The sequence below is a fragment of the Thermobia domestica genome, chromosome 15, assembly GCF_964235325.1.
Source record: "Thermobia domestica chromosome 15, izTheDome1.hap1.1, whole genome shotgun sequence".
Classification (NCBI taxonomy): domain Eukaryota; kingdom Metazoa; phylum Arthropoda; class Insecta; order Zygentoma; family Lepismatidae; genus Thermobia; species Thermobia domestica.
The window spans coordinates 129,660,183-129,679,141 of NC_137468.1; the positions used below are offsets into that span (position 1 = coordinate 129,660,183).

The following is an 18,959-nucleotide window of genomic DNA, read 5'->3' on the forward strand; positions in this document are numbered from 1 at the left end:
TTTCATGTTGATCTATGCACTAGCCAATTACGCAGCACTCAAGTCCCGTTTGTGGTTCGGAATTAATAGTTGGTTCCGTCCTTTATAATTTCTTAGTTGCATTGTTGCATAAGAACGAAAAACACAAAACTTCAAACCCAAACCGATTTTTAAAATTAAATCAGGACATGGTGTAGTTAATACTGGAATATTACTTACGAAATATGAACAAAATCATAATAGACGTTTTCGAAAAACTATGTAAGAAGAAAACTCACCCCAAAGTGTATACTGCTCCTTTCCATGGGAAATAACTTATGTAATATTGTGGGGAATCTAATGAAATATTTATTTACGAAGTGATTTGCTATAATTTATATACTGATATTTCGTAAATAAGATGCCACACTAAAATGGACTAACAATTTAGCCACTTCTTTCATTAATTCCAAATATTTGATAATAACTATTGTATCTTCGTAAATACAATACTACTCTCTTGCTAATCTTGTCGTTAAAACTATTTTCCATTTTTCTCTCTCTTTCTTATGTTATCTTCATCGCTAAATAGCGTTATGACTCCACACCGGCAGTAAATGAAGTTTTAAAACTAAGTAAAGCATTTCAAAACTCCTATGCTGGATAAAGAATTCAAATTTTTGTACTTAACCCGTTAATATATTGTACAGATCAATGGTATACGATATGAACTTGGGTGCTTGAACTCCTCTTTATAACGTTGTGTGTACGCCATTGGATGCTCTTGTGTTCAATTTGAGTTGTCATTTATGACATCTTAGATTAAATCTGTGCTGAGCAAATGTATTTAATTGCAATTCCAGTATAACGTGAACAAAGGCAAGCCATATACTGCAAATACCGAAAAAAAAAGAAGAAAAAAAAAAGCTCAGCAATCGGCATTTTCGCTTTTCAGCGTTCTTTACAAGAAATGGAACGATTAGCTTCAAACTCCTCCTCCGCACAAGCTGCAGAGTACTAGACAGTGGTCAGTGGTGTCAGGTTACTTAGAGGGATAGAAGTATCGAAAAAGAAAATTCCTACGAAGGTCGCAGACAAACGACATCCCACACCTTCTGCCCCATCCTTCGCGAGAAAAAATAAATAAATAAATAAAGAAGGGGAGGTAAACTTTAACTCAAAGCTTTTGTCCTATCTTCCAAATTGGGTTCAACAACACTGCCATCTATTTTTGTAAGTTTCGTAAAAACTTAAAGCTATGCCCCCTGCGAACGTAAAATTGTACTTCTTTCTGACGACACTATTTCATGGCTTTAGACCAACGTTCAGCTGGAAATCGGAAGTCTTAGGGACCGCCAGCACCACGATTCCTTGTTTTCGGAATAAGATGCGCTGAGATGTTTTGTTTCACGCTTATAAGTGAGTAGGAAAAAAAAGTAAAATATACCGTGACTGTCTTATTTATGAAACTGCGCACTTTTCCCGATAGATCCACATGAACTTTTTCTCTTATAATGATATATTGATGTAGGGCATTACTTCTTATAGTTTATCGTATAGTTCATTAACACCCTGCGTATAACCGCTATATTTGATTTCTTTTTTTTTCTGTCACTTATTGCTGTGAGTCAGCTTTTCACTTCATCAAACATTGGTATGATTGAGTTACGAGTCCATTGCAGAATCTTAGGCTCTAGAAAACTTTCACTGATATATCATTTAAGTCAAAACTATAAGAAAAAAATCACCACTATTTTAAGCAGAATACCGTGTAAAATTATGCAGTATTGCTTTCTCTTCTATATCTCGAAGATATCATCACTTTTTATTAAGAGAAAAATCTTCTGTTTGTTAGGATTTAGATTTCTGGGCTTTCGGCATCTATGGTCATTTAGCCCTTACGTATGAGGGATGACATCCCTCGGCGAGCACACTATCCGGCGAAAGGGAAGGAAGGAAGCGGCCTGGGACCTATATGTTGTTAGGTACCACCCCGGCATTCACCTGGTGTGAATGAAGAAAACCAGAAAAACCTCATTCAGGATGGCTGGCCAGATAAAGCTTTTACACTTTTTCGACCGAGTGTCCCCACCGGGAATCGAATCCGGGACCGCTTGCACCGAAGGCAAGAGCGTTAGCGACTACGCGGGGCCACAAATTTTCTAGTTGTGTCTGCGATTAACTTACAGTGGTAGCAACTTGTGCTCGAAAACTTTTATTACCGTTCCTGCGAGCACACCTCCGCATACCCTAGTGTTTTCGTATTTTATCATTGCGTTAACTACCGGTATTTCATTTTCTATAACACATTTTCACTTAATTTACTGGTTTACTCACTGTTCTTGTTTCTTACCGAACAGTGACGTGATAAACCAAGATGACATCAGTTGGGCACCCTGACATTATTTTATTTTCATTTATTTCTTTTTATTGTCACGATTCCGTTTAAACGCCGGGCGCGGTGGCTCAGTGGTAGAGCTTTCACCTCCGGTGCTTGGGGTCCCTGGTTCGATCCCAGCTCGCGCCGTGTGGACTTTGTGGTGGACAAACACCGTGCTCGTGCGTTTTCCCGGGGTTCTCCCACTTTCTTCATTCCACCATTTCATTTATCTCTCATCATCACCGTCTCCTTTAGCCTAACCGGCATAACCCTGAGACGTAAAACTTAAAGATTTCATTTTTTTTTTCACTTAAACGCTTACAATTTCATCAATTAAATTGATTGATATCGAATGCTTTTATTGTCATACAATCATTTACCAGCAGAATGCATTTTTTTAACATTCAAATATATTCAAGTTGGTACGTGTGGTCGTTGCAAATTTCTTAAGAATCATAAACAAGTTTCGTAATGGAGGATAATAGCTTATTAGAATTTGTTAATTGATAATTTACATGATCTCGTCATTTTTTCATACGATTATGTATACATGCGATATTGAGATTCTTTACGCCTTTACATTTTCCAGTAGAGTAAGCACAACCTTTTTATAGTACCAAATTTCAAAAGCAGTGAATTTAGAGATACGTAAGGTGAGGACGAGATTGACTATATTAGTTTATTTAGCAGGGATATGATAGCTTGGATAGCTCAAGAAATTTAAGAGAAAGCTAAGCCGGTATTTTTTCTCAGAAAGCCAAGTATGAAATTTTGCTAGATCTACTGTTGGTGTTGAGGAAATACAAACTGTTGAAGTTATGTTAAGGTCCTAAAACGTATGCTGAATATTGTGTCCCCTTTTGCGTGACACAAGGTGAGATTTTTTAATTTTCATGGATCTGAGTAATACAGCATTGAGAGATGTAACATGTGTAACGAGATGGCCACTCGATGATTCCTTGTCCACTAGTGCAGCGTTTCGGAAATCATTGATCCAGCACTTCTTTGATCTTTCCAACATAATGCGAGATTGTACCGTCTCACAGTGGTATGAAATGCTTAAAACGTGGCTAAAATTCAAAATCTCTTTCAAAATGCACAAAAACGGGTATGCTGCGATTTTTGACCTCACTGATCACGAACTTGATATGAGAATTGAAAACTTGAAAATGACGGATCCAATATGGCGGATCAAATTTTGAGAAAAGTGGAATAAATTAACAAAAATTGTATACTGGGTTTTCACTTCATTGAATGCAAATGGTGCAATTCAGAACCTTTTGCCAGTGCCCTTTTCTCGGCGTTTGATATGTTCTTGTTGATATTCTCATATCAAGAAAAAGAGCCTTCATCATTGGTATATATATATGTCTGTGTGTGAAAACATTGATGTCACAACTTTCATATACTTTTTTGTTCTCGGTGGATTTGAAGATAAAACGTCTTTGACAACTTTTGAAGCGCTAAATTTCCCGGAAGAGTGAAGACTCATTTGCGTAGCTTATGACAATGTATTATCGTCATTATTGTTGCGAATTTCTTTAGTTCTTCGTTTGGAACATTCGCTTAAAGATAAAAAATTCCGAAGAAGGTGGTCGACTTTTTGTTTTCTTGGTGTCTTCGCAGTATTACGAGGTACATAAAACGATAACATAACATTTAGCCATTCATTATTCTTGTACAAAATTTCGGCCACCCTTTCTATTGGAATGGGGTCGCGGTGGCTCAGTGGTAGAGCGTTTACCCCTGGTGCTTGGGGTCTCGGGTTCAAACCCTGCTCCCGCCAAGTGAACTTTGTGGTGGACAAACACCGTGTGCGTGGGTTTTCTCGGGGGTTCGTCCGTTTCCTCCCACTTTCTTCATTCCACCATTTCATTCATCTCTCATCTTCACCGTCTCCTTTAGCCTAACCGGTATAACCGTGGGACGTAAAACTCAAAAATTTCATTTCATTTTCCCTTTCTATTGATCTCTTTTATTTGTTCCTCATCTTCTAAAAATAAAGATGCGATGTCTATCTTCATATCGTGACATATTTTAATACAACGACCACTCCTCGAAGATAGGCGATTTTCCAAATTTTCAGTTTAGACTTGTACATTGCCTTTCAAATGGTCTTTTATCAAAACAAATATCTGTTTTCTCGATAATTGGATGATTTCATCTTTTTGAACCTAAAATTAATATAATTAATAATATGAAATAATCACTTCTTGTATTACAAAATTATTTAATTTTGTTTAATTTAATTTATTGTATATATTTCATACGAATTATAAAATAATGGAAACTAAAATATGTATGCATCGACTATCCTTTTCTATGTTATACTGAAGTGTACTTTTTTTTTATTTGTTGCCCTTCACTATCTTTTTTGTATGTACCTTATAAACATAATTTTCATATCATCATGACATAATCATTTTAGCTTTTAATTTTAATGAAAATATATAGTTTTGCTCAGCAAATAATTAGTTTATATTTAATCATTTTAGCTTTGTACTTTATAAAGTAACCAAGAAAATCCTGTCACTTTTGTGGAAGTCTGTGTTCCATTGGCCTTCACACCGTGAGTTGAATGCGAATGGAGATACGGCGAAGGTCAGTTATTGGTGTGGGTATATCCAACGTACTACCTGGTTGTGGCAGTTTAGTTACACCATGAACTTGCGTAAGGACAGAGTGAACATGTTAATTCCACAGAGCGTCATAAAGGCGTGTATGCTGTACGAGTTCAACCTGGGGTCAAACGCCACTGCAGCGGAGCGGAAGATTGGCCAGGCCTTTGGTGAGGGTACCGTGACAACGCGGACAGTGCAGCGGTGGTTTAACAAGTTTAAGAACGGTGACGAAACACTCGAAGACGCACCATATGCCGAAAGACCAACACATGTTGAAATTGGCAACATGTGTTAACTGCACATGTACAAAATGAAGGTCTTCAGGCAGCTATTGAGGCGAACAGTGACCAGATATGTGAGGAAGTGGAAATACAATTCAGTGTGAATGAAGAAACCATTCGGCAGAACCTCCATCGACTTGGGAAGCACTACAAGTTGGGTCGATGGGTCCCACATGATTTGACTCCGAGCCAGAAGGCAACACGAGCAGACACCTGTGTTTCTTTGCTGTCTCATCTGAGGAAGGAGTCAATTCTGGACAGCCTGTTGACATGTGATGAGAAGTGGGTTCTGTACGAAGCTCCACAGCGCCGTCATTAGTTAGTATCCCATGAACTGGTTCCAAAACATCCGAAACCAGCACTGCACAAGAAGATCCTCCTGTTTGTATGGTGGACTGCTCGCGGCATCGTGCATCGGGAACTGCTACCATCTGGTCAGAACAACAATGCAACTGTGTACTGTCAGCAGTTAAGCGTCTTCAAGAGATACTCAAAACTCTGCAGCCAGCAGTTCTGAATCACAAAGGGACCCTCTTGTTACAGGACAACGCTAAGCCCCACGTGGCTAGAATGACCCAGGACATCATTCTACGCCTTGGATAGGGAACAGTATTGCATCCGGCATGCTCCCCGGACATTGCACTGTCCGATTATCACCTGTTGCATTCCTTGGACAATCAACTTAGAGGGCGCCAGTTCAAATCCCTAATAGAGGTGCAAAACGCACTTGATACTTCCTTCGCTTCACGATCCACCAAATTCTACCGCGATGGAATCCATGGCCTTCCAGAACTTTGGCAGAAGGTCATCGATGCTGATGGGAATTATTTTTGATCTTCCAGTACGTCTTAGGTGACATATCGATATTCAAAGGTGGTGGGTGAAAAAGCGACAGAACTTTCTTGGTCACCTTTATAGTTTTTGTTCAGCATTAACAACAAAATGCTTAAATATTCGTTAACTGCAACTTTTTTTCATTCGTATCGTACCAAAAAAGGCACAGCTGTTTTTATCACATTCTTGTAGTAAATCGATCATAGATTATAAGCCAATACAAAATTTAGCGGAATGGGGCGTCATATATAACTTTTAAGTTCAGTTTTTAATGCACTTTGTAATAATTTCAACAGTTCATTTATATAAACATTAATGAAAATAAATGTATAGTAAATAATGTATTATAAATAATATATGATGTTAAAATACTTTACATACCTCCTTGAACAACGTCCATTTTGATTTAAATAGATCGGAAAAGTATACAATGAACTATTTAATGTGAAGCTCGAGCTACATTCCTCGCTCGCATCAGCTGTTACCAGACGCTCAAAAGTAGGTTCACTTTGACTTTCAATACGTGTGTGAACGGCGTTCTGGTCTGAACGGCGAACCATTTCCAGGTGTGAAGTTTAGGAGACCAACTATTACTGTAGCCAATCTGATACTTAAAAATAACCAAATAGGAACCCATTTTCAGTTTTGACAACGTTTTAGGCATTCCGTACCACTGTGCGTCTTGCTGAAAAAGAATCAGGAAACTATTCTTGTGAGACATGTAACAAAAAACATTGACCTTTGGAGAATCTCACTCGTGTTCAGCAGTGTTATGCGAGTTTTCTGTTTCCCAAATTCTACAATTATTCCTGTGTATTTTTCCATTTGTATGAAATGTTGCCTCTCCGAAAAAAAATTATCAAACTCACAAATTCACCTCTTTGATCTGCAATGCACAGCAAAACTGGAATCGCTGGTCTTTGTCTTTTGGATATAACTTTTGCACTAACTGTAGTCTGAACGGTTTTATGTTTAATTTTTACAGAAAATTCGCCACACAGTCATTGTTCATGTTTCAAACTTACGAACTTCACAATATTTCGTACGTGAAGCTGTGCATACGGATTTTCTGGGACTCTGTCGAAATTGCTTTCACTCGTTCAGGGTCATTTGAATTCACACCTGACCGACTACTTCTCTTCTTGACACACAAATACGCATTTTCAACAAACTTTATATGTTGGTTGCCTTCCTGGTTGATGCTGTTTTTCCGTACTTCATCCTAAATTATCGTTAAACATCCGTTGCATTCTTTATTTTGTCAAATTCTACCACGCGGGAAGCCTTTTCAGTTCCAGAAAGCCCCATCTTCATTATTACACCACCTGGCGACAATATATGAAACTACACGTAACACCTGCAATGAGACAAATCTTACAGCTTTGTGTGTAGCATTCTTAATAATTAACTCCGACCTACATGCGATACAGATAATAACCATTGAGTACTGCAGTTTGGGCTTTTCACGGTGACTGTTGCAAATATTGTTGCCATGTTCTCTTCAGTGGCCGTCTATCAGCGTCCTACGTTCATTTTAACGAATCTTCTGAAATATATTCATTACCGTAAAATGGGATGCATGTGATATATAATCTCTGTTCTGAGTGAGGTGCCGTGAACTTCCTGCAGTCACTGCGATTACCACTCATGGGCATTTTCTGGATCCGTTATTGGAAGGGTAAGACTATGCTTAATTACCTGAAAGGCGAATGAGAAACATTTATCTTTCGAAAAATCCAATCATCTACAGTCCATGTCTCCTAAACAAATAACAGTAGGTCATAAATAACTTAATATTTTATTTCCTTCTTAATAATATAAAATAAAACTCCAAAAACGATATGTCCATCAGGAATACCCATACTCTTACCTCACTGCGTCATCTTACGTAATTAATTCCTCCAGTTTATCTCAGTTTTTCTATTTGTTTTCAAACTGCAAGAATGTCTCGAGACTTTTTGTTATATACTAATTAGTGATGTTCCTACTGTGTCTTCTTTAGGTGAAGAAGCAAAGAACCCTCAGAGATCAATTCCAATAGCTATCATCTTGTCTCTCGTTATAGTATTCTTAGCATATTTCGGAACGTCTACAGTTTTAACTATGATGTGGCCGTATTATGACCAGGTATGTGTTCCTTATTACAAATACTTTTTTTTTTTTTTTTTTTTAATGAAAGGAAGATGTAACTAAATAAGATTTGAAGTAATTATTGGGGAATCATAATTGGATTATAATTGGAAAACGAAGAAGAATATTAGAAAAGTTCTTAATTAACCAAGTACATAAAATTATTTTCCTGTTAATGCAGATAAAATAATAGACATAAATCTAGCTGCAAAAGTTCATCGCGTGAAGCGTGGTCATATCTTCAGAATGGGTAATCTTTACATCGTAAAGTGAGAATAACGTTTAAATTTTTGGTTCAAAACATGCCAAATATCATTATTTAATACAATAATACATATATATGTATGTATATATATGTGTGTGTGTAAGTCAGTCAGTCAAATGTTTACACCTTATTCACAAAGACTGTGAAGCGTTACGAACAGTTTGTTGTATATTCACAAAAATATAAACATCTGCCATTTGAGTGCTTGTAAAATGAAAGAGAAATTCCTTATTGTAAATTCTAAAGTCGCTACCATTGGTCGTTCATCTGTTGCTGTTGTTCTTCTTGTGGTCACCACAGCGTCAGGTTTACATGCTTGAGAAACGATGCTAAGACAACCGGAAATCAGCTGGCAGGCCTGGCCTGGAATTCACGACGTTATTCCGTTGTGAATGTGTAAGAGCGTTTTCTGTCAAGTAACGAAAGAATATACCTTTGCGCAGTAGCATCCATCTCTCGAAAAGTTTACTTGTGAAACCTTACAAATTTCGAGTTCTATAAATAATTACCCTCGAATATAAAGAATTTTGCTGGAATGCAACGACGCATGTAAGAATTAGCTTTCCTCTCATTCCTCCTTTCGGAACACATAAACAGTCACAGTGTCCGAATACCGGAATTAGAAAATTACCATGGTTTAGTACATCGTGCTTGGAATTCTCAGAAAATCAACGTATTCTGCTCCATACAGATAGAAAAGTGTATGATTGTTATTAACCGTTTATGTTGCATTATATGCACGAATGATAACTTCATTGATCTAATTGGCGTTATTGCTTTCATATACGTAGTTTATGGATTGCTTGTTTAGATATTTGTAACCTTCCTCAGCAGGTTACAGTCAAATTCAGCACTGCAGAATCTCCATCTCCCGAGTTCCTCGAAAATATGTTTTGTTTGTGGCTTCTTGGTCTGTTGGAAAATACTTCAACGAATTTGCTGTTAATTACTCCTGAGAAATAGTCCTGCTTACAATAACCATATTACGGGTAATATTGCTTACTAGTAACATGTGGTTAGCTATTTTAGGACAATGTTGCTTGAAAATAAACAGTCTGTATTTTGTGTCAAAAATATAAAAATATTTTAGAAATTCCGAAGTAGTAGCCAGAGTGACTGTTTCAACCACAAAAGCAAACCAAAATATTTCTACGGGAATTTTTCAATGCTTGCTAATTAAAGAGAAGTTCGTTCTTAGTAGTTGTTTTTGAAAAATTTCCTTATCTCCGGACCTAAGCCAATCGAACACACGTGGGGTATTGCGAGACCACAAGCCAAACTTTGGCAACGAGATCGTCCAGTCATGCCAAGGTCTACAGCGAGCGGTCTATACACCAGACAGATATTCAGCATCTGTACAACAGGCTATCAGGCATATATCGCTACCCGGGGTGGTTATACAGGCTGTTGAGATAAGTACTCATTCCATGTCAAATCGTCAAGATGATGTTCGACTATCAGGTTTCTTTTCTGATATTGTCACTAAAGGTTAAAAGTTACTTTATTAATGACGTACTGAAAAAAAATTATCAGATTTTTTATCTGCCGCCATCTTGGATTTACACTTATTTTTCTTCACTGCCGCGCGTGAAAATAAGGGTTTGCAGTGGGGTAGAGAACATGCTGCTGCATGGATATACGAAAGATAGAAAGTTGCGGTTGAACTACCTTAATGCAGACATATTGTTATTTCATAAAACATATATAAAGGCAGAATAATGTTTGGTAAAAGGGATTTTCAAGATCTCGAATGCAGCCATTAAGGTACAAAATTTGCCAACTTCGAAATCCTGTAAAATCAAAAGTACTTGAAACTACAGAATGAGATTTTTCACACAAGAACTATAACTAAAAGAGTTTTCAGAAATAATTAAATATATCTGAAGTGGAATGTCCTTACTGTCAATTTTTGGCTCAGAAAATTAAAAAAAAAAAAAAAAAAATGAAAAATTACAAATTTCTGTCAAATTTTTCAAAAGGGAAAGCAGGAAGAAATTTAAAATTTTGGCTCTAGAAACTTCTACTAATCTTAAATCATTATCATCATCATCATAAGTATTGTGCCATTATTGGCAAGTCACTTTTCGCAACAGAGAAGCTTCTATGTTCCACGGTCTTCAGGTAACCCCTTCGTCTTCACGTACCAGTACGATTTTCCTGTTTTGATATTATTCATCAATTGCGGCTGCTTCCTTCTCCTCCTTTCCCTCTCTTTCCTGCCACCATATTCTCTAGCATGTCTCTCATGATACAGTTTCTTCTTAGCCAGTGTCCCAACCAGTTCCTCTTCCTCTTCTCAGTAATATCTAAAATTGTTCTTTTCTTCCTCACCAATTCTAACACCTCATTCGTTTCCCACTGGACCCAGCCAATTTTCCGTAACACCCCATCATTTTTGCGTAATGTCCATGTTTCTGACTCATACAGTACAATAATCCACACGAAGCATTTATGAATCTTTTTCTCAACTCTTTATTTAAGCTCCCACAAAATAGACTTTTCTTCCTCTTAAAGGCTTCTTTCGCCATTCCTATTCTTCCATTAATTTCACGTCGCACTTCGTATCATCATTAATAATACTACACAGATATCGAAAACTAGTCACCTGTTCTATTTTCTCCCCTCCTACTTCTATATTTGACACCGACTGCTTCATACCAGTCACCGTGTCTTTTGTCTTTCTAACATTTATTTTATCCCATATTCTTCACAACTCTTCCTCAAGTTTTCTGACATCTCATTGATTTTCTTTCCTGGTTCCTTAACAAACACCATATCATCTGCAAATCATATACACCTAATAATTCTACCTCGTATCGAAATGACATCTTCATTATGCAAACTCTTTTTCACTCTCTCTTCTAAATAATGTTGGCGAGAGACAGCATCTCTGTCGAACTCCGTTTCCAGTTCACTCTTCTTCATCATTTCCTCCCCTATTCTAACACTTACTTGTTGGTTCATATATATCTTTCCATTCCAACCCAACGTTCTTTAGAACTCCCAACAACTATTCCGAATTCATGCGGTTAAACCCTTTTATAGATCAACAGATGCAACATACATCTCTTTCCTTTTTTCTATAAACCTATTCCCCCTCCTCCCATTTTACATTTTAGGATAGGGTGGGGGCAATTTTGAAAGCTTAAATGGGGTTTAATTTTTATTGCAGATTCGTATTCTACGGAAGGGGGGTGCGGTGGCTCAGTGGTAGAGCGTTCACCTCCGGTGCTTGGGGTCCCTGGTTCGATCCCAGCTCGCGCCGTGTGAACTTTGTGGTGGACAAACACCGTGCTCGTGGGTTTTCTCGGGGTTCTTCCGTTTTCTCCCACTTTCTTCATTCCACCATTTCACTCATCTCTCATCATCACCGTCTCCTTTAGCCTAACCGGCATAACCGTGGGACGTAAAACTTAAAAATTTCATTTCATTTTTAACATTTTCGGATTCTACGGGGAGGAGCAGTAAATTTTATTCCAAACATTTTTTTCTCGATTTGTGATAAATTACATTGTAATCAGTGAAAACTACTTTCACTAAGATTTCTTCAGTTGTGAGCTCCTACATTTCATCCCAGAATGAATCTGCGATAAACTGTACCAGGTGATAGGTAGGGTGCAAGATGTTTCTGCATTCGGCATGAATTCAGATAATTCAAATATGGCAGTGCAATTAGGTGCAGTATGTGGTAGTAATCGTAGGTGGCTACCAAGCATTTTATTGGCTTCATCTTTCCGGTGTCCACGCCGACGGTATCTTAGAGATTATTTTATTCGTATAATATGTTGTTAGTTAAATACGCAGTTGGTTTGTTCGTTTCTTTATCAGTCGCTTGATTCATTTATTGTTGCACCATTGAAAACTATTGGACCGGCAGAACTAGAAGCCATGCATCACACTTCACTGTGAGAATTACTCGGTGCGTGGTGGCTAATGGTGTTTATTTTAAACACTTGAGAGGACAGAAGAGTAAAGTCTGCGATATTTTACACTTATGTATCGCCACAGTGAACAGCATGTAGAACATATATTCATACAATCTATGTAAATAGCACAATGGTTGTTACCATTAGATTTATTCCACGTCGCTAGGTTTTTCGTGTTGACTTTCACCATAGCCTAGTGTCATGATGTCTTCAATGAAATAGAAGCTGGAATCACTGGGTGAAGTTAACTGCCATCGCAGATTGTGCAGTACGTTTATCGCCATTATGCCCCACCTAAACGCATGAAAAAAAAACTCTCCGAGTTATAGCTACAAGACTGTCTAACTATTTGAAATCTTCGTGCCTCCACTTTCCATATGTCACTGCTGTTATATGCGTCATCATTGGATTCCCCTGGTTTTTATTTGATCTTATTATACTAGTATTTAGTAGTTAAGAAGGTAAGTGCACTGAACAAAGTTACTGAAACGCCCTATGGGAAAACACGTTTTTGCCTTCTATTTATTCTGCAAGCATTGGAACAATTAACATATTATCTCGTAAAATAGGAGTTATTATTTATTTTAAACAATTTTGAATTTTCTGAAAGAATGAGTAGAAGCATACTCATACTTGCAGAGTTCATTAATGATTTATTTATACAGCTTCTGTATATATTCTGTGATTAATTATTTTTTTATTTGTCTCAGGATCCAGATGCTCCTTTACCCCATGTTTTCAAAGCTCTCGACTGGGATGAAGCGAAGTGGGTTGTTACAATTGGAGCCATATGTGGATTAACTTCAAGGTACAGAATAAGCCAGTACTTACGGTAAACTAGTTTAGCATTCTGTTGTTTATGTAACTGAAAATAATTTATTACTGTGCACAAGTATTATTCTCAATATCTTACCTATGTCCTGTCATTGAATATTATTAGTCAATAATAATTTGAACTGGTAAAGATATAAAGTGTACAGTTGGTAAAGTTACAAGATACAAATTACACAGAATAAATTACATATACTAAACATTTGGATACGTGGGATCATAACACTATGCAACTTAAAAGTGTAAATGGGTATCTTCTGAAAATCAGATGTATTTGTTTTTCTTCCAATTTAGTTTGCATTAGAAAGTTCTATCTGTAGATTTTAAGCTATCTGTAGATAATTTAGTCATGTGTTTTTACCTCTCCATTACACTCTAATTGCTTTTGGTATTTTTCTTTGTGTCATGTCCAAGTTATTTTATTTGAATTGTTTGTCACGCCGTACGAAAGTTAGTCTTCGTTATATAACTTAACTAATACCAGATAACATCATTTGGGTTCTGTTGGGAAATTACTATCAGGTATTGCAGAGATGCGACATCGATATGAATCCACTCTCTCATCAGTAAATCCCGTAGCTTCACCAAAGTACGGGGATGCCCATTTGTGTATTCCACTCGTAGCACCAAATAATCGTACAGATTTGCAATTGGATTTGCACCTGGGGACTTCGAAAGTCAAACGAGGTACAACAGGGAGGTTGAACACAGTAGTTGTCATCAAGGAAAATAAGAATGCACTGTGTATTTATCATGATGTTGAAGAAACATCAACACTTAATCACAGGAATGTTCTTATGAACATTATGGTTCGTAATCCAATTCACTTGTAAATACGAATGTCACAAGAATGTCCAAATAAACATTGTGGTTTGTATTCCAGTGTGTGGATCCAAGTCATGGTATGGCAACCCTTCACACCATTAAAAAATCTCCTCCAACTGAATCGCAGCCCCTACACTTTGACTGAAATGATTTTTTAAAAAAGATTTTTTCAGCTTAATTTATACGGTCATGTCCTTAGTCTAAAGGAGGTCTATGATTAATGAAAATGAATGATTATAAAATTACATTTTTGTGTTCTCCCAGCGGGAATCGAACGCAGGACCACATGCACCAGAGGCATACGCACGAGCCGTTAGACCAGCGCGGAGAACTAGAGTGAGATTGTTCATTGGTTCTTCAGTAGATTTGTCCCCTACACCATAAAATACAGACAAAAGCTCGATTTGTTTCAACAGTACGAAACTATAATTCACGTTTCCAATCTGCTACAATTCAATGTCTTGTGCTTGAACACGCTGAAGGCGTGCAATTTCATGCACAGGAAATAAAATTCTTTCGTGGTAAACCGACTTGAAATGTCCATTTCATGAAGTTCTGTCCTTTAAGATATTATTTATGTTAGACCTGCATTCATGAACTACAAGAATACTTGTTGAATTTGAATTTTTTTCTTTCTTTTGATCAGACAAAAAAACTCGTCGGTGGTCCTTCTGAATTACTATCTTTTTGCGACCACAATTCTGACGCAGTTTTGCGTTCACACACGTGTTAGACCATTCCTTGTCAACAGTTTCATTTTGATACATCAACAAATTGAGCAACTTTAATGTTTTGTGTATATATATATATGAAGACACTCAAAAACAGTAGTTCAGTTTTGTCGTTTTATCAGTCTAGACGAATTATTTCCCCACAATCAATTGGCAGATTCATTCCAGTTAACTGCAGTGATCATGCGTCTGCGGTGTTTAGTCACGTGTTAACGGTGGAAATAGACTAATGTTAGTTCTAGGGGGAGTTAACTAATTTTTTTTCTGATTTCCTTATTATTATTGTAATAATTTTCTGTTCTATTCTTTTAGTTTGTTTGGTGGTATGTTTCCTCTGCCACGAATTATCTACTCTATGTCTACGGATGGTCTATTATTTGAAGTTCTCGGACGTGTAAGTTCCAAGTTCCATACACCAGTGATAGCTACCTTATTGTCTGGATTTATAACAGGTACTTATTGAAGTTTGTAAAATAACACCTTTTTATGTCTTTGCAAACAGTCAATATATACAAGTAATTTTTAGATTCGCTGACGCAAATCGAAAAATTAGTCGATTATAGTAAAATGTCCAAGTACCGTACCTAAAATGACACTTTTAATAAGAATGTAAATCAATGACTGTTTTTTATATTCAAATATTCGCTAAAGTTACGTTTTGCTTCTTCCGAGTAAAAATTGACAATAATAAATTTAAATGAGGAAAGAAAATAATAAGAATTTTATAAGAGCAAAGTGTAAACATGTAATATTTGACTCAGCAGGTTTAAACGGAATATATGTGAAAAAACTTTTATGATAAATTTTAGTGTGTCAATGAATAATGCTCGTATAGATTCAAGGCTCCAGATATGTTGATTTTTTAAAATTGTTATTTAGTGTTAATTCCTTTTATTCAATCACTTTTTCCAAGGATCTTTTGCCTGTTTGTTACTGGTTTTATTAGTGATTTGATTCTGATTCCTTTCTGACAGACGAGAATAACAGTCACTCGGCGAGGCTTTGAATTTCAACATTACTTTCAAAATATAAGTGGGATTGATATAAGAATAATAATCCTATAAATAATTATTTACATATAAATTTCATTAATTTACCTACATGAGCATAACCAAGTAACTAATTCTATGGTCTGTGGAAACCGGAGGTTCAATGCCGCGTTCACAAAAGATCTCCATTGACTTCTATCCTTAGCCAACTTGATCCAGTTTCTTTTCTACTTTGTATTCCTATTTCTACGAGAGCCATCTCAATAATGTCATCCTATCTGCGTCTAGGTCTTCCTAATTATCTTTTTCCGATTGGGTTTCCAGTTCAAATTTTGATAGCATGTCTACTTTCTTTCATTTCGGCTACATGCCATCTGCCTGTATGATTCTGGTAAACTTGACTCGAACAATGTTTGGTTAACAGTATAAATTATGCAGTTTCTTGTTATAGAGTTTCTGCCATTCCCCTCTCTCGTCTCTTTTGGGTCCGAATGTTCGTCTTAGGACTATATTTTTAAATACTTTCAGTCTGCATTCTTCCATCAAAATAATTGACCATGTTTCGCAGCCTTACAGCACAATAGGTATAATTTTTGTTTTATATTTTTAAGCTTCAAATTCTTAACTTTAATTCACGAAGACAAAATATTTTGTACTGAATAATAACACTAATTCCATGCTTGTAGTCGACATTTAATGTCTTCGTGGATGTGGTTTTGGTATGTTAATGTTGATCCTAGATATTTGAAACTATTCATTTTGTCGAAAGTATTTGATATTTTAACGCATTCATAATTAGCAGTATTATGGTCCCGGCGAATATCTGTGTCTTTATTTTTCTCTGCATTTACTTTTAAACCCATATTCTCGCAGGTGTTTAATAAACCCTCTGCATTTCTTTCTATTGTTTTTATATCATCCCCTATCAGTGTTACATAATGAACGTACGCCATACCCTGGTGAGTACCATTCAACTCTAAACTCTAGTTGCTATCTTTGATTTTCCTTATAGAGGATTCCAGAACAAAATTGAATAATAATTGCGACACACATTTCCTTGTTTCAGGCTATTCTCCATGTGATAGCTCGTTGACAAGTATTTTCCTACTCGAGTTGTACTTTAGGATTCATTTAAACCCATATTAATTCCATTATCAATAATTAAGTCTCTCAAGAATGAATCTCATTCTGAGCTTTTAAACTGAAAATGAATTTTATCTAGGCAATATTATAATATCATAGACATTAGGCACGTCCAAACTCCCATCTCTTTTTCTAGAACACAATAGTATCGTAACTGTGGAAGAGTGCAAATGTAATAATTTCCTTGTATAGTTCCTTAACAAATCATCAGTACTCTTTAAAAACGTTGGAGTAGCAAAACTAGCTATTCATACTTAAAAATACTTCGGTTTACACATTATTTTTTGCTGTACTTTTAGTGGAAATTTGGATACCTTTTCCAAAATTGGTGGTTAGGACCACTAAATTGTTCTGATAATTTTATTAGTTCTAGTCAGCATATTTCTCTGAATTCCATCTGTTTTATCCTTTTCTTTACCGTTTGCGAAAAGTATGTGTCCCCAAACTCTGGAACACTAATTTATTATTTCCATTAATACTGATTTATTTTACAATTTATAATTATGTGATCTTTTTTTTAGCTAAGGTTAACGATTTGTTTCCTTTTTTGCCTTTTATGTTATCTCTGTTATATGTTTTTGGTTGTTTAGATTTTCATCCAACCAAAATCCTAAATATTTAAAGTTATATACTTTCTCAATGTTCTCGTTATTTACTTTAAGATTTAGTTTTCTTTTCAGTGTTACGCCAAGTATCATATATTTTGTTTTTGTATCTAGCAATTTTAGTTTGTTTTTGTTGCACCATTTATGTAATTCTTAAAACAATTTATTTACCTTATTTTCAATTCCCCTTCTTGATTATTCTTTTATTACTATCACAATATCGACAACATTCGACTCATTGACAGTCCACACATAGACCTGATGTTCTTTTGACACTAATATACTGACAAGAAAAGTTGCTTTATTCATTGTAATGTGTACTGCTCGAAGGGCAATCTTATCAGTAAACTCAAGCAATAATATCCGAACGTCAGGCCTTTTGAAACGCCTGAAAGAATCAAAGCATAACATTGATAAAGTAAAATTTATTTTAAAAAATCTTCGCATTTGTTGAAAGACAGGTATATAAGACTTCTTATTCGAATGAGGGCACTAAATTTAAATTTGAACATGGGAACTCTCGACAGAGGTTGGAATAACACCTTCACCGTCGCCACGTACCACTGAAGAGGAATAAAAATTTTAGATATGTATTCTGGAAAACAACGATCTGGTTTTACCTTGATCTTGATGATGCTGGTAATTGGCAGCCAAAATTTGACACACTATGTTTTTAAATTATATCTTTGAAAATTTAGAGGGCAAAAATGAGTACCTTTTGAGTTTATTAAAAAGTTGGTTTAGTTTGTAATTCCACTTTCCATCTTCGCTCTTACATTGAAGAGTATTGACAGTAGGATTTGTTACGACTGTCATTGGCCCCCACCACTGAGGCATCAATGACTTTGTTACGTTATCTTTCAGAGAAGATTTTAATTGAGACTGAATCAATTTCCTGTCACCAACAGCAAATGAGACCGGAAGCATCCGCTTATTGTACAACCTACATCTTGCTTCTCATGCTTTGTCAATATTAACAAATGATTGTCCCATATTTGGGCATTAATAGGCCCCTCCAGATCATCAGGTGTAATATGCCACTTCACCATCAGTGTATCTACTGGTTCTCTTCCACAAAACAGACGAAAGGGGCTAAGCTTAAGTTCCGCAACATGAAGACAAAATTAAAGCTCATTCCTGTTTACCATTCAGGTACGTCCGGAGGCTCGTTTCAACCTGCGTGTCCTCCAGGAAATTACAGAGAACAGCATATGTACTTTATCCCATTACCGAACAAAAATTGTTTAAAGTAGGAAGATGAGAAACAAGAGCCCCGGACAGTGGAAATGGCTCTAATAAACCCGTACTTGCAGAAAATATACTACTAACTTACTAGTAGCATTGCGTAATGGGACTAAATGAAGATAACGATTCGCGTTATCCAAGCACAAGATATACTGATACTCAAAACTAGGAGGTAACGGCTCCGCCAAATCTGCA

At 36.3% G+C, this 18,959-nt stretch overlaps 1 protein-coding gene across 6 annotated transcripts in view; it reads left to right on the forward strand.

Moving 5' to 3' along the window:
- Nucleotides 1-18,959, forward strand: part of LOC145671232 (high affinity cationic amino acid transporter 1-like) — a 291,381-nt gene that overhangs the window by 197,035 nt on the left and 75,387 nt on the right. For all 6 annotated transcript variants that reach the window (XM_081740120.1, XM_081740121.1, XM_081740118.1 and 3 more), the window contains exons 7-9: nucleotides 8,077-8,201; nucleotides 13,106-13,203; nucleotides 15,095-15,234. In XM_081740120.1, coding sequence (XP_081596246.1) covers nucleotides 8,077-8,201; nucleotides 13,106-13,203; nucleotides 15,095-15,234 — 363 coding nt within the window. The remainder of the gene's footprint in view (nucleotides 1-8,076; nucleotides 8,202-13,105; nucleotides 13,204-15,094; nucleotides 15,235-18,959) is intronic.